Source organism: Girardinichthys multiradiatus, chromosome 8 (assembly GCF_021462225.1).
Source record: "Girardinichthys multiradiatus isolate DD_20200921_A chromosome 8, DD_fGirMul_XY1, whole genome shotgun sequence".
Taxonomy (NCBI): domain Eukaryota; kingdom Metazoa; phylum Chordata; class Actinopteri; order Cyprinodontiformes; family Goodeidae; genus Girardinichthys; species Girardinichthys multiradiatus.
In genome coordinates this window covers 778,468-795,220 of record NC_061801.1, presented here as the reverse complement: position 1 = coordinate 795,220, position 16,753 = coordinate 778,468, and the positions used below count along the sequence as shown (strand labels likewise).

The 16,753-nt window shown below is 39.0% G+C and overlaps 1 protein-coding gene across 1 annotated transcript in view; it reads right to left on the bottom strand.

Moving 5' to 3' along the window:
- gfra2b (GDNF family receptor alpha 2b) overlaps positions 1–16,753 on the bottom strand; it is a 380,025-nt gene that overhangs the window by 263,463 nt on the left and 99,809 nt on the right. The window contains exon 3 of the mRNA XM_047373569.1: positions 4,048–4,125. Within this exon, the coding sequence (XP_047229525.1) occupies positions 4,048–4,125 (78 nt within the window). The remainder of the gene's footprint in view (positions 1–4,047; positions 4,126–16,753) is intronic.

Genomic DNA, 16,753 nt, shown 5'->3' with positions numbered 1-16,753 from the left:
TGATGGCTACTCCAGTATTTTGTAGGATGTCTGAAACCAAGCTAAGCTGAGTTAAGCCTTGGATCATTGTCCTGTCTAAATGTCAATTGATGCCCAAGCTTCACTTTCCTCACAGAGAGCATTATATTTTCTCCAAGGATTTCCTGCTATCTGACTCCATTTTGGCCTCCACATGCTGCAGGTATCCAGAGCCAGATGAGGCAATGCAGCCCCAGGGCGTTACTGAGCCACCACCCTGTTTCACTATAGGTGGTCTTTTCACTGTATGGTTTTTATCTTTCTTCTCCGCTGATTGACAGGCTTTAAAAGTTTCTGCTTGGGATTATCTCTTCACATAACAGAACCTCTCATTTGGCTTATTTCTATGGCTCTGAGCAGAGAGCTGACTGTTCTTGATCTTTTGGGTCAGTTGTGATGTACATCCCTTACAGAAAAAAATCACATGACTTCACACATGAAAATCCCATGTGTATCTCACATGATACACACAATTTCACATATGAAAGTTTCATGTCATTCGCATTTCATAACATGGAATGCATATGTGGTCACATGTTAATCTCATTTCATTTTGTAGGACATGATTCCACACTAAAACAAACTTGCAGCTATGAATAAAACATCCAAGACAAATACTATATTTGACCAAAAAAATCTCATTTATTTTTTAAACTTTGAAACAGAATCCGGTAAAACTTTAAACATCCTAACAGGGCAACAGTATTTAAACCTGAGAGTCTTTCTGTGGAAGAACTGTGAAGAAGAATAAAAACAGGGAATAGAAGATAAATATTAAAGTAACAATAAAAACTGGAAAACTACAGCACCAACTGGTCAGGACAAGGACAAAATGACCCGACTACTGGTTTGCATCATCTTCCCCAGAATAAGATTATTTGTTTTATTAGCTGATTAATAGAAAGGGTATTTCTGTTCTTTATGTATAATAATAGTTTAAATAAAGTCCAAAACTTTATAAATAATAAAACACAGCAGCTAATATGGATTTATTGCAATATTCTGAGAAACCAGCATACAATTGAATTAATTCTAGGTTATAAAAAGTATATTTCCAAGGTGTAATTTAAAGATACAGTGAAGCAGAACAGACAAACACAATCAATGATTTATCTTCGCTGTCACTCGGACTACAGGAGCAGACTGGAGAGCAGCGGGCTTTCAAGAAACGGGCGGGTTCTCCTGCCTAGTAGCTCTGTGTTCCTCCTCGAGCTGAGTGAACATTAACTGTTGTCACCTGTTTATTAAGCTCAGAATTGCACTGCTGATTGGTTGTTTTGTTAGTGCAGTCAGGCTGCGGCCAGAAGCTGACTATCCATTATTTTATTTATTCTTTTTTTCAGTCGCTGGGCGCCGATGTCCGATGCATATTAGCAGACTTTCAACTCCGGTTGAAAGGAGGGTCTCTCCCTCAAACGTTAGAGAGCAGTGCACCTGGCTCGTGCTGCTGCAGAGTTATCGGTAGCTCGGCAGCAGCGTGAGCCAGGTCCAGTGCTCTGGTTGCTGATGAGCTACTGTTAACTAATTAATTCGTCCCTGCTTGAGCTGAGTGAACTTAGCACAGAAGTGCACTGTGACTTGAGAAGTCATAATGTTCTCATATACATATCTTTGACTTTTGTTGACGTCGTTTCTGCACAATAATCTAACGCTGTTCTGCTTCTGGAATATTCTTGCGGCTGTTTGTTATATAAAAAGCAAAGAAACAATGATTGGACAAGTACTGCGTAAGAATGAAGAAATTAGATATATTTCACCAATAAAGTGTTTAGTGAGAAAAGGACACAGATTTGCTTACTGTTAATTTGAGGATCTGGGCAGGAAATGCTTTCCATCTGTGCTTTGGTGGTTTCTCGCCAATCACTCCCATGTTCCACGCAGCCAATTGTCTTTCATAAAGAATTTATTTTGTCTTTCACAAATATATTGATACCTGCACTGCCATTGTTTTCTTTTACCCAACAAATCAGTACATACATCTTGTTTGGTATATTACCATTACTAAAATCTACAAGACAGGATAGATTCCTGAAAAATGCTTTTAAAAAATGGCGGAATAAATGCAGGATTCTTCAAGTAATCATAACTGCAAAGAGGAAGGTGGGACCTCAGTAAAAGTAAAATACGTGATTGGATGAGCATGGGCAATATGTCATGGGCAAAGCCCAATTGGATGAGCACAGTTTTTATAAATGTATTAGCTGGATATGCTACATTTCAATTTTGTAGTTACGAAGCTGACGTTGGCTTCCAGTTGTAACTTCGGAAAGCAGCTAAAGGGCAATTCCACCTAATTTTTCACTACCTCCAGCACCTTCAAACTACTCTATCTAAAAAACTACAATATTTAGATAGTTCACTTCTGGACTAGATTGTTTGAGACACTGAAAGCAGAGTGTCTCAAACTCATTGTGGGATTTGTGAAACTTTATTTATTTTTGAATGTTCAACAAAGGGTTATATTAGTGCTTTTTGGACTTGGACCACATTAGAACTTATCCAGGATAAACATTACATTACTTAGACACTTCTAACCTGGGCTAGATTAATCTACACTAATAGCACACATAAAGCAGACTTTAAAGGAAAGCAAACAAAAGCTTTCTTACTGTGGAAACTGAAACCTCATTGGCTGCTCCCACCAAATCTTGCAGCAGGTCTTTTGCCGTCAGTTGAGGGTTTCTGTTGAATCTGATGGTAGCTACCGACAACTTACACTTTCTGCCACCAGGTGGCATAGTCACTGTTTCTTTAACTTTAACTGTGGGAATTATGTTTTCAACTGTATGTTTGTGCAACGATTTTATGCAAGACAATGATCTTTTCTCTGAACCTTTTGGACAACTATCTTGATTTGGCTATATTTCTACCATGCAATGACATGTTACCATCAACAGTCCAGGAATTTGAGGTGATCTGTTATTAGCACACATGATGCAGTATAGCAAAAGCAGGAAGAGATGTACAAAAACTGAAAATCAGCCACAAAATTCTTATCAATGAAATTGTGTAATGAATATAATAGCTGACATGTAATACATTTGAAACAGTCATGTGCCATTTCAATTGTATACAAACAGATATTATGATGACAATGTATCTGTGATATAATGTGCAGCCCTAAATGTCATGTCTAGATGTCATTAAAGATGGGCACGTAGAGCATAAAGGCAGCAGATAGTCTGAGTCTCAGCATATAAAACCTGCTCATAGTGAGTACAGGTTAACAGCAAAGAATTCAACGACTTTCCTAATCAGTCATCAGGGCTTCGACTCTTTAAATTAATCAGCTCAAACAGCTCTAGCTTAAATGTGGGTTTACACATTTACAGCTTGTTATGATGTTCCACGCATGTTCCACTCTGAAGTTCTAACTTCTTTTTTTGTGGTACTGCACAACAATAAAATCAGGCATCTCATGATTGGTTTGATCAGAGCTCTAATATTAAACAAGTATTTAACAGAAAGCAAATCTATAAAGATCATTGATCCAAACCAAATAATCACTTTGTAAAACCTGCTAAATGACACCATTATGTTGATATTTGGAAGGGATTTGGAAGGCAATTTTGGAAGGCTTAAAAGCCCTTCTTTTCTTCATTCACACACTCAGGTTTCTAATTACAAAGACAAGCATTCATTCAGCCAATCCGAGATGGAACGAGCAGGATGAACTGTTTAGCTCATCTGAATCAGTGCGTGAATGCCCCTTCTACACATCATCTGCAACTGCTGCTTCAACTTAAACATGTGTATGTGTGTGTGTGCTTGGGGTTTTCTATCCTTATGGGGACTTCCATTAATTTTTCATTCAGTTATATGGCCTAACCCTGACAATTCCCCTAAACCTAACCTTAACTTAATTCACAACTTTGTCCTAAATCTAACCCAACAACAGCATTTTCAGGCTTTGGTTCCCACAAGGAGCAGTGGGTCTTCACAATGTAGTGTATTTTCAGAAAATGGGTCTCATCATGCAATAAAAACAAACAAACACACACACACGCACACACTGAGGAGCAATTTTACCTGAGATAATGGAGGCATGCCTGAATTCCTCAGAGAAATGGATTGGCTCGTATGGAGAAGTCTCATAGAATTCTTCACCTGAAAAACAACAGGAGTAAGAAAAGTGTTCAGCAGGTACACAGGCGAGCAAGCACCAGCCTAAACCCCCAAAAATTTAGATCAGCCTAGAGATATCTTTAAAAATACTGCCTCATTAGGAAAATAGTGTTGGACTATGTTTTGCTGAATATTGGACCATTTACACATTGCTGGACGCCACCAGGCCTTCCGGCATTTTCGGCCATTTTGTATCCCATATAGTCCGCTACTACAAATCCCAGCGGGCACTGCGGCTGATAGGACGGGCTGTCGCAGCTCTGAGGCCACAGTCAACTATATAAAAGAGTATGAGACGGCCCACCATTGCTCTCAGCTTGGGACTGAGATGCGGTTACCACGCAACTGAAGCAGCATTCTGGAGAAGAAGTCCCACGTGGATTTTCATTCATTCTCCCCGTTGGCCAACGAAAAAGAAAAATTTATGAAAGAAGTTTCTGGAATAAGAAGGCCAGAAATTTCACTTTACCGATTGAAGACGTGAGTTTAACACGTAACAGAAGAAAAAAAACCCACAGAGATTTCAAGGAGACGGATTGCCACCCTTGTTTTTGCTCCAGTCGACTACTAACGGTCAGATCATATTTTCCCCTTTCACCAAGGAGGCCAGAGGACGAGGATTGACCACTCTTCTTGGGTTTAACTGCGGACGTGCAGTAACTCCCCCCTCCCTTTCTCACTCTCGCCCCAGAAGGAAGACTCCACCAAGTAACTCCGCTCTGTTTTTTTATTTTATTTCTACTAAAGTAGTCTGAGCAGGGTAGAAATAGGATTTTAGCACGATTAGATTCGCCACTTATAGTCTAATGTGTTCTGAATTGTATGTGCATGCAACCTTTTTTTTGAAACAACTGCTGTTGAATTTTGGAGGCTGCCAAGTCTCGCAAGTTGTGCTTTTACAGTGCGAACACCTGAGCGCAGGTGCGCTGTGAAACTGGACTGCTAATAATAACCTTATGGTGAAAATCAACCATTTTCTTTGTCTTCAACTTCGTGCCTTACTAGTTTGCCACCAAAAGTTTATGATCCTTTGTCCTCTGGGTTTACAACTTTGCTTGGAGGAAGTTTATGACTGCCTGTGTCCCGCTGAGCTACACTTTGGGGAGTGGCCTCCCCGAGCTCCGCTCAGCATCACATTATCACTTGTTTGCCATAACTGCTGGTTAAAGGCACCCTATGATGTTTGTTTTGTTTTGTTTGGTTTGATATTTTACCCTTGTTAGTAGAACTTTGCATGTTTGATTAGGTGAAGATTATTGAATCGGAAGAGCGAGTTGTACCAGGGCTATTGATTTAATAAATATTCACATAGATAAAGAGAAGGCGTTTGTGTTTATTTTGTGCAAGAGTGATTTGTCTGTCAAAATAAGGTTACAGTTCCCCATGTTTCGGCAGAAACGGTTGATTAAACAGTGACATCTAATAATAGTTACCAACTATTACCGAGAATTTAATAATTGTAATTATCAAAGGCTATGAGCCACAATTATAACACCAGAGGACATCTCCGGTTTCGATTCACAAATGAGGATTTTTGGTTAAGAAATAAATTTTCTCAAATTATGATTTTTAATTATAATTTTTGATAAATATTAATTAATCAATAATCATAATCCCAACAATAGTATATTCTTATAAATAATTCTAACAAGTAGATCAATACTGATATGAAAGACCTTTGTTATTTTACCATAACTGTCAAAAAGCTTATTTTAACCCTGATTCAACTAATTTCTTAAAATACATGCAGTCATTCTAAAAAGAAAGTACATTCCCTTTCAATTCTAAAGTACACCCCCTTTTAATTCTATAGCAAAACTGTTGCTTGATTATTAGCAAGTCTTCAGTCAGCTGTACCTTAGTGAGCCATGAGCTCCAACTCTTAGAAAGACTCAAGTATTTCCAACATTATCATCTGTTGTGGGGAAACAACCTCTTTCACAGGTTGTGTCTGGGGACTATAATATCATATTGTGCAATACCTGTCCAGCGTTACCCTGCAGATGGAATATCAGAAATCATGTGACCTTCACTATACAAAAAACTAACCACACACATCATAATCCAGATTTATTCAACAGAAACAAACTGGAGAGACTGTGTGAAAATCAGAGTACACTCCATGATTCAACTGCATATTGAACAACCTTTGGCAGCATTTTCTGTATGACTTTATCAGTCTCCAGAGTTGTGTATGAATGCCCTCAAATAAGGTGGAGCTCACAGTATTTGAGAGCTTTGAACTGAACAATGCTGTTGTTACCATGACGAACTTGAAGTGAATGCAGCTCCCCCAATGTCACTAAAGTAATTATGGTGGGGAACACCGTGTTTTGTTAGAAACTTTAGATATTTCATAGAGAGGAGCTGCAGTATTTCCTTTTGAGGCGAGGCTCTCATCTCTTGCTATAAGACTACTTCAACTTCCAGTATGTCAGTTATTTAGTTTTACTATGTGTTTTTGACTGTGTTATAACAGTTTATAGGGAAAAAAAACAAAAACAAAATCAACTGACTTTTTTAACAAACTGTAACTGAAACATATTATAGTTTAAACCTAGATTTATTTAATTGCTGACCTTTAAACCTTCATGTGCTCTCTGAAACATATGCCTCCTGTAACTGCCTTTCCCTTAAACACTAGGGTCCAGTGGTAAAGACTAGGCTGAAAATGATTGAAATACTTTATGGCTCAGTCCACACAAAATGTTTATTCAAAAAAATTTACATTTGTTACTTTTTCATTTAAACTGGCTTTTAGCTTTTTACAGTAATATCACTTAGATGATTTCTCTTGAAAAAGTTGTTAATCTTCTGCCTTTTTCTTTTCTGCATCTTTATTATACTAAGTGACAAAAAGACGATTAAAAGCTTGACAGTGTCCTGAATCTGACCGACAGACTGCTTTTTCTGCCAGACATGTTAGCAGGTCCAGAGAAGCAATTTGTTAGCAGTATCTGTGTCGATGGTGTATCCTCAGTACAACCAGTGTTGCCAGATCTCGAAAGAGAAACAAGCAACCAGCTCTATGAAAACAAGCCACAAGGCAACCCACCACACTATGTAAAACAGAAGCCGCTCGTAAACAGTACTATAATACATTTATTATGACATTATACATAAGCAACAGCCAAATTTTGCTCATCGCTTTCATCATACAAAGTTTGAATAACTTAAATTCTTTGAATAACTTCAATCTTTTTAAACTCTGATAAAAAGAAAAGTGTGTTTTGCATACGTAACAGTGAAATGACAGTAAACACCGTCAAAAAAAAACTTTCTTTCTTAAACTTTGTTTAAAAGAAAAGACACATTTTATATTTTTCATTTTTCCCATATTCTAACGCTGTCTCATCACTCTTTTCCCTGTCACTGTGGCGTGAGTATGTTTGGGGTCTGCAGAGTCAACTGTGTGGGTGCAATAACCAGGAAACTCGTGTTTTGCTTTATTCTGGGCAGCTGGGAGATAATGACATTCAAAAACAAGCCCAAAAAAGCCCAACGTCACTTATAATAAGCGGACTTGGCAACTCTGAACTGAACACAAGATAAAGCAGGCAACACTTAAGGCAGGAAAACCAATCAGCAGCTTGTGTCAGGTTTCAACAGGAGAGGGACAGGAGGGAGGGGTCAAATACAGCGAGCGCAATATGGAGGACGCCCATCCCAGCAAAAATCAAACAAACTTTACCCTATATAATACAATAAATATCCGTGTGGATTATCAGTTATTGTTTATTCAGATTTTTTAAATCAAGACCAGAACCAGAATTATCTTAATTCACCTAGAAATTTGACTTTGGTTCCACTTTGCTCTCAATGTAGACATTCAAATATACATTTATAACATGGGAAATAAAATAGATATTTTTTGTATGTATGTATTTAAAAACCAGCTGGCGGTACCTGAGGAGCGAGGGTCTGACAGAACAATCTGTCTCCTGCCAGGTTAACTAATTGAGTGTAAAATAGAAATCACATTTAGATTACATTGTTTTAGCAGTTTACAGCTTTATGATAGCACTTATGAAGCACTAAATTGTAGCTTAAAATACTTTAAAACGGTCTACAATGCACAATAAGCAACCATATTATGCTTTATTTGTGGCCAAAAAAGTTTACAAAAAAAAGGTGCTTTAGAACGCATGTCCTTTTGGTGGGCTCTCCCCCCCCCCCCCCTCCCCTCTCCCCCTCCCTCTCAAATATTCCCCATCTTATACAGACGATTGTTCCCCAGCTTAAGTTGCCTAATGGTCCGTGTATCGGTTTATGAAATAAATGTGTGAGGTTGATTGGGTGAATGTGGCTCTAGTGTAAAGTGCTTTGAGTGGTCTGCATAACTAGAAAGGTGCTATATAGGTTCAGTCAGTTCATTCTTCTAGGTACCCAAACACTGTGCATCTATGTATGTGTGTGTCTATGCTACACAGATCCGTGGACCTCATCTGAGAACAAAACTTTACTTACAATCAAATATCGTGACATCTTCCTATAGAGAGCTGTGGAGGTGGTTATAATGGGGTTTATGAAATAACCGTTGTAAACTTTTAGTCCAGGACTGCAGTCTGCTGCTGGTCCAGAGAAGATGGATGTTAACACAATCAACTAAAATTAGGTTAATTATTGGAACATTAGCAGGTCTAACCTGGCATCTATCGCATGATGTTAAACATTGAACATACGTAATTCAACCAATTTGCATGCAAACTCTTCTGTAGGGAGGAAAAACCTTCAATGACTGTAGGATTTTAGAATGCCAAAAATGAGGACACGTTGCTTTGCATAGAATCTCCATTTTTCATTCTTTCGAAAAACTTTTTCTGAAAATTCAGGGAGAACCTTTTATTTTGGAAAAAGAAAACTTTTGTGATTTGTGTCAGTCTTGTAAAACCACCTGGATCATCTGAAGCTGGCTCCCTATCCTCTGCACACTATATACACTCACCGGTCACTTTATTAGGTACACCTGTCCAACTGCTCCTTTACGCAAATTTCTAATCAGCCAATCACATGGCAGCAACTCAATGCATTTTATGTTATGTAGACATGGTCAAGATGATCTGCTGCAGTTCAAACCGAGCATCAGAATGGGGTGTAAGGATTTTGATTATTGATTAATTAATATTCATCAAGAATTGTAATTTAAAATCATAATTTGAAAATTTAACCAAAAATTATGACTTATGAAAGAAATCAGAGATGTCCTCTGGTGTTGTGATTATGGGCTCAAAGCTCTTTAATAATTACAAATTATTAACCAAACCACCAACTGTCACTGTTTATTCAACCTCTTCACCGAAGGTGGGGGGAACTTCGACCTTGTTTTGACAGATAAATCACTCTTGCATGAAATAAACACAAACGCTTCTCTTAATTATATATATGAAGATTTATTCAAGCCAAATAATCCTGATATACCATTATTCTGGTCCAAAAACCTTCACCTAACTAACAAGCACCATTCTACACAAAGGGGATAAAAATGACTACCTAACAATGATAATAAAAGAAAAATATATGTGCATTTAGTGTCTATGAAGATCAAACCAGAAGTTTTGTGGACAAAATGTGTAATTTGGGTTAAATGGAAAGAAATCCTCCTGTCGTGCTGATGTCTTGATCGCAGCAATCAGCTGATAAAATGGTGGGGCCACGCCCCTTTAGCCACCATCAGCTGAACGCCCCAAATCTTAACAAAGAGTCATAAAACTCTGAGGCGGGAACTCAGTGGAAAATCTCCAGCAATAAAACTGGAACAAAGAGTGGTCGGGCGAAGCCCAGACCGCAGTTGCTTTGAATGAAAACTTTAAAAGTCCAACTTCTAACTCCTGGCTGATTTGAGATCAGCCGGACAAAACATTAACCACGCACAATTCAGCAGCGCTTGAGTAGCAAATCAAAACACAGCTCAGCATAACATAATTCAATCAGTATTGCATGCAACAAGTTAATACCTGAGATTAACTACTGGTGATCCTACATCACCTTAACTGCCTCATCCTGCCCAGACTTCTAAATGGACCTATCCGGTTTAATATGAAAATAACGAAATTACTTTGAAGTTGATTTCTGCTCTCCACCGGTTGAGGATGGGATCAGGTCTGAAGAAAAAGGAGGGGAGGAGGGGATCACGCGTCCGTGATCAAATCAAGAAAAAAAACAAAAAAACGGTAACTTCTCATCCGTCCAGGAGGGAAAAAGATGACGAACCGTTTAGTCGACTGCATACACAAGGAGGGAACTCATCTCTTTGGAAATAAAACCTCTGTGGATTTCCACCTGCGCCGGGTGTGGCGTGGTCTTCGATCGGTGAATAAATCCTCTGATCTTCTCATATCAGACAGCTCTTCCGGGAATGGCTTTGTGGAGCAAAAGTTCGCCTGCGAGCTTTTGTCTCTCCAGATATGCGCTGTCCTATGAGACAGGCGGGAAATGGCCCCGAAACTCTCCATCTCAGCCGGTTTATGCTCCCAGTGACGTCAGAGCTGCGACGTCTGCAGCTGAATAGCTGCATGTGTCAAAATGTGCGACCAAAATGGATGGCCCCAAAAGGGGAAAAAAGGTGATTTAAGTGACTTTGAACGTAGCATGGTTATTGGTGCCAGATGGGCTGGTCTGAGTATTTCAGAAACTGCTGATCTACTGGGATTTTCACGCACTACCATCTCTAAGGTTTACAGAGAATGGTCCGAAAAAGAGAAATGATCCAGTGAGCGGCAGTTCTGTGGGCGCAAATGCCTTGTTGATGCCAGAGGTCAGAGGAGAATGGCCACACTGGTTTGAGCTGATAGAAAGGCAACAGTAACTCAAAAAACCACTCGTTACAACGAAGGCATGCAGAAGAGCATCTCTGAATGCACATGTCGAACCTTGAGGCGAATGGGCTACAGCAGCAGAAGACCACTCCTGTCAGCTTAGAACAGGAAACTGAGGCTACAATTCGCACAGGCTCACCAAAATTGGACACTAGAAAATTGGAAAAACGTTGCCTGGTCTGATGAGTCTCAATTTCTGCTGCAACATTCGGATGGTAGGGTCAGAATTTGGCGTCAACAACATGAAAGCATGGATCCATCCTGCCTTGTATCGACGGTTCAGGCTGATGGTGGTGGTGTAATGGTGTGGGGGACATTTTCTTGGCATACCTTGGGCCCCTTAGTACCAATTGAGCATTGTGTCAATGCCACAGCCTACCTGAGTATTGTTGCTGACCATGTCCATCCCTTTATGACCACAGTGTACCCATCTTCTGATGGTTACTTCCAGCAGGATAACGCGCCATGTATGAATCATCTCAGACTGGTTTCCTGATCATGACAATGTGTTCACTGTACTCAAATGGCCTCCAGTCACCAGATCTCAATCCAATAGAGCACCTTTGGGATGTGGTGGAACGGGAGATTCGCATCACGGATGTGCAGCCGACAAATCTGCAGCATCTGTGTGACGCTATCATGTCAATATGGACCAAACTCTCTGAGGAATGTTTCCAGTGCCTTGTTGAATCTATGCCACGAAGGATTAAGGCAGTTCTGAAGGCACAAGGGGGTCCACCCCGGAACTAGCAAGGTGTACCTAATAAAGTGGCCGGTGAGTGTATGTGTTTTGCTTTTTCAGTCAGGTATCAGATATTCCTGCTGTACTGCTAGCTGCTTAATGCTGGTGTTCAGCAGGAAAATAAAAAGAGCATTAAAATTACTAAATGTAATTTCAGAAGAAACCCGCAGCAGAAGATGACTAAGAGCTTATCATCAGCTTCCCTCTTCCTGCAGAAGCTATACTGACATTAGGCAAGCAGAGAAACTCAGCCAGCTAACCAGAATGACCCACATGCGCAAACATATCTGAGCAGCTGCAGTGGTACACGGGCTGGATGTTTTTTTGGCATGTTGAAATAAAAGTAATACACATTTTAAGCAACATTTCTCTGAGCTGATGATCTGCTCCAACCATTGGATTCTCTAAGAGGTCTCAGCTCATGGAACACAGCTAACATAATGACTCTGAGATTTTATACATTTGAAATAGTGACATGGAGTACAATAAACTAACACAGTGTGGCAATCACAGTCACATCGATCAACATTCTCCAGAGAAAGGGCATTAACCGTAAACCAAAGTTCGTACAGGCTTTAATTTCCATTTATGTTATTTTTTAAATCCACTTGATTGTATAATATCTGAATATTAATCTCCTAAATTAACTTGTTTATTCATTTATGTCATGCAGAATGAGATCCAGGCTGCTTGGATGGACGGTTACTTAAAATGTGTAAGATTGATGCTTTCCTGCAGATTGGACAGTAGAGCTTCAAAATGACAATAGAATACATGGCAGCTCCAATCTTCAAGCTAAAATTGGATGAAGGTTCAACAGGCTTAAGCGGGATTAATGTTTTGGGGTTTATGAAGAAAAAAAATCAATGATTCTTGTTATTTGGCGAACCCCAGAAATAACAACAAGAATGTTCCTCTCTGTGAAGGTCAGTCGGATTGAAGCTCATCACATTTTTACAGACATCCATCAATATCAATAGCATTTATTCCTATTTTTGACATATTAAATGCGGATCAGGCATCATGAGACAAACATTTTTGTCAATAACCTGAAACAGGTTTGGATGTTCCAGCACAGCATTTGCATGCGTTTGCATTTTGTGAGCACAGAGTTCACAGGTCCTAAAATTCACCTTAGACTTTAAAATCCAATGTAACAACATTCATCTTTAACATTTTTAAAGTTAGGTAGTGTAAATCATGCCATTAAGCCCAAAATGCAATTAATTGTTAGATTTCATTTCAGACTCGGTAAGGTTTCAGAGGTACAGGATCTACTGACCCTCCTTTGAATACACATGACAACAATCAGAGCTCAGATGACACTGAAAATGACTTAACACTTTAAATGTAATAATCCAAGATTATTATGTTGCTAATCTTTCTAGGCTTCAACTGTGGGTCAGAATTAAATCTCCATGTAGTACATGATTGATACAGGACAGGGTTTATCATCAAGCTGTCAGTGGATGAGAGGCAAGATAATTTAAATAGCAGTAGCGTAGACCAGCACTCTGCCAATGTTAATCAAAATGAACATATGTGTATAGCTACTCATGTAGAGGACCACAAACATTCAACCCCCGTAACACTATTGTGTATCAGACTTTTTTTTCAGTGGCGTAGGAAGACATGCTGCCATAAAAAAATAATGCTCCTCCATCACCTTCCTTCACATTTGAAATCATAGCATGCACAGTTTTATCAGCCAATAAACAAATATTTACATCTGTCATCTCAGGATGTTTGATGCTTGAATCGGAAAGTATCACTTAGTTTTGGATTAATTAGGCTAATAATTATTTAACCACTGGGTTGACTATCGTAGAGCCTTACTATGAAAACATTATTGATAGACAGTTGTAATGGAAATTCTTTTAGTAAGCATTCCAGTGTATGACCTTTTTTATCTTACTCCTCAGAACATCTGTGTTAGAGGAAGAAGCTGTAAAAGCCATTATCAGAAGTTTAATGGTTCAGACCCATCTTTTAGGACGATGTCAGGAAGGGCAGTTAGGTCTGTTCCTAGATAACCTTGTCACCTTTGAACTCAAGAAGTGTTTGGGTCATAAAACACAGACTCTTTGCAGTTGAGATAACACTGTCTTGTTCTGGTATAAATACTGTGTGTAAATAGCGTTCGGGGCTCTGTTTCAACTGACTTGCTCGGTGACAGAGTCATTCAAACGCTGAATGCCTTTGAATAAAACTTATAAAGACAAAGTCCGGATTTTCTCTTGTTATGAGTCAACTTCTACCCACTTTGATAAGGAAATTCCACAACAATTTTGGCGTCACGAACAGGATCTAACGTGCCAGAGGAGACCGCAGGAGGGGGACACGGACGCCTGGCCAGCCTGGAGACGTTGTTCTCAGTCCACCTCCTTATTACGGAGGGGAGTTCTGGTGCCCGCCTGCGGCTTCTGGCCGATTGGATCCGAACTATTTGTCTTCAAATATATCTGGGTGAGAAGTTGCTCTGTATGATATAATGTATATTATTATTTTTATTACACATTAACCATCATCTCCTAACTAATTAATTAGGTTCCAAAGTTGCGAGAGGGAGGACATCAGCTGAGGGCCCAGTTACCCTGCAAAAGGAATTGCAGGTTCTCATTGGTAACAATGGGATAAAGCAAAACACGGGGTTTTGCGGGTGGTTTTTAGCTATTTTCTACACCTCATAAAGGAGAAAAGCCAGAGGGCAGACGTGCCGCTGAACGGGTAAACAAAAAATGGTTCCGGAACCTTGAGGCATCAGGGGTGTCTCCTTCTTCATACTCTGATTTATAAAATAATGAAAGGAAAAAGTGGGGATGATTGTGTTAAATGTGCTTTAATTTGGAAGATGAGTTTGGTTTTTCACAGCGTGGAAGTTTGAGTGTAAATAAGTTAAATAGTTTAAATAGTTTCAAGTAAAACAGTTGATGGAAAAATAAAAAGAACATAAGGAAAAGCACAGAGGGTTAAAGAGTTCAAACTTTCCTGAAGGAAGTTTCGTTTGTCTTAAATATTGCGATCAGTCGGGAAAGAAGGTAAAAGTGAAAAGGGACATTAGAGATGCGAAAAGAAAGTTGTTTTAGAAAGGAGTATAGTGCATGTTATGAAAGAAAGTGACAGGCAGGGGGACAACTGACTGACTGACTGATAATATTTCTTTGTGCAAAATCTGAACCTATACTAAACTTTTCTTCTGCCTCTCTCACACACAAATACACACATATATGGGATTTGAGTTCAACATCTGCGTTTTTGAGTCTGGATTTTAGAAACCTGCCCTTCTCCATGGCTACTACACCAGAGACGCTTCTCCAGCACGGCCTGAAAGAGAGAGATCTGCCTTCCTGCATGTTGAAAATTGCAGTGTGACTTTCTACAAGAAAAAAAAAAAAAAAAACTCAGAAGAAATCTGGACCCACTGAGATGGACAACGATCCATGCTGTTTGCAAGAGCCAGAAGAGTGATACACTGGATTTACATTGAAAGCATCTTATGCGGGCAGAAGAGAAACCGGAGCAAAGTTTATTCTTTCTCAAGTCCTGGAGAAGTTAAAGTGGACAAAGAATGATTCAATGTCTCACCAACAAACCTGGGAAGGGCCTGGTTGTTTTTTGGACTGATAGAGGACTGTGTGCCATGACAGTCTGACTCTGGAGCGATTTAGAAACTGATGGGGGTAACGTACAAACACACACACATTTGCATAAATCGTTTCCTATTTTCTGCAATGAAGAACGCTTATTAACTGCTGCTCATGTGACACGCTTGCTTGACGTGGACAGATATAGCGGGTTAAAATGTTATTTTAGGGTTAGAAAAGTATCTTTAAAAGGGTGATAACTTAGCTCATTTGATACTTTCCGGTTAATTCTTTTAGAGAAACAAGTTCTCTTTTGTCGTGGAATATTCAGGGTCAATTATTCTAGTTATTAAAAGTTATTAAAAGCAGAGGAAGTTACAACATCTCCAAAACTCAGCAGTAACCAAGTGTTTCTATGTTATTCTCAGGACAGATCTCATGAAGGAGCATTTTTTTAAAACCCAGCGCATGCGTAAAACCTGATGGGTTTCTCCTTCAGGCATTATTTTCTGTTGTCAGAGTTTGTATCCCATAAATCTAATGGGTAGATACCTCATTAAAACAGGCTTAGTTCTCCTGCAGATGGTCTTCATACAGTTTCTGACACAGTACTTACAGTTTGGTGCAGTTTTGTCCGCAAGTGCTAACTGACGCTTATGGAAAGTACAAATTCATTGTTTTTCACAGCAGCTGCTGGGAAGAGGTTAAATTAGGTTTTTCTTCCCTCTTCTGATTCATGCAGCGTGTTGATTTATACTGTACCTTATATCAGGTCCTGACAAAAAAACTATGAAAGGCTTGGTTCTGCAGTTTCCTTTTTTCTCCCTTTGGAGAAGGAAAGAGAAACCTGATCAGTTCTGTGTTGCATAGGAATATTAAAACACTTGTTGTTTTCTGAGATATCACCAGCTAAAACGTTTGAGAGTAATTGGTTTTGTTAAACACATTTCCCTTGGTAAAACAAACCTTTAAAATGAGAATGGAAAATGGGGTTATTTAGAAAGAATCTGATTGGACAGTGGTACCACACAAAAAAATTAAACTAATCTCATGTTTCCTAAAAGACTCTGCATGAAAAGGCCTTCAGAACCGTGGAGTTATTTTCCACCACAGTAATAAGTTTTTTTAAGCATGCTTTTTCTTTATTTTAAAACAGATCTGTGTTTTTTGTTTTGTTTTTTAGCAAAATGTTTGTCTGAAGCTTATTATGAACTGGGTTAGGAGCAAATATGATCTGAGGTAAATTAGGAGCTGTGAACTAATAATTTTAAATCTGATTATTGTCCAAGCAGAAATAATATATTTAGCCAATCCTTCAATCTCTGCAGAAAGTTAACACCATTGTTCAATGCAGTAGTACTCAACTTGTGGTTCCTGGACTCCTGAAGCCCGTAAGCCATAGATTTTGGGTCCATAAAATTATAATATTTAATTAAAGGTAGACCGATTACCTATTAAAACAGATCTAA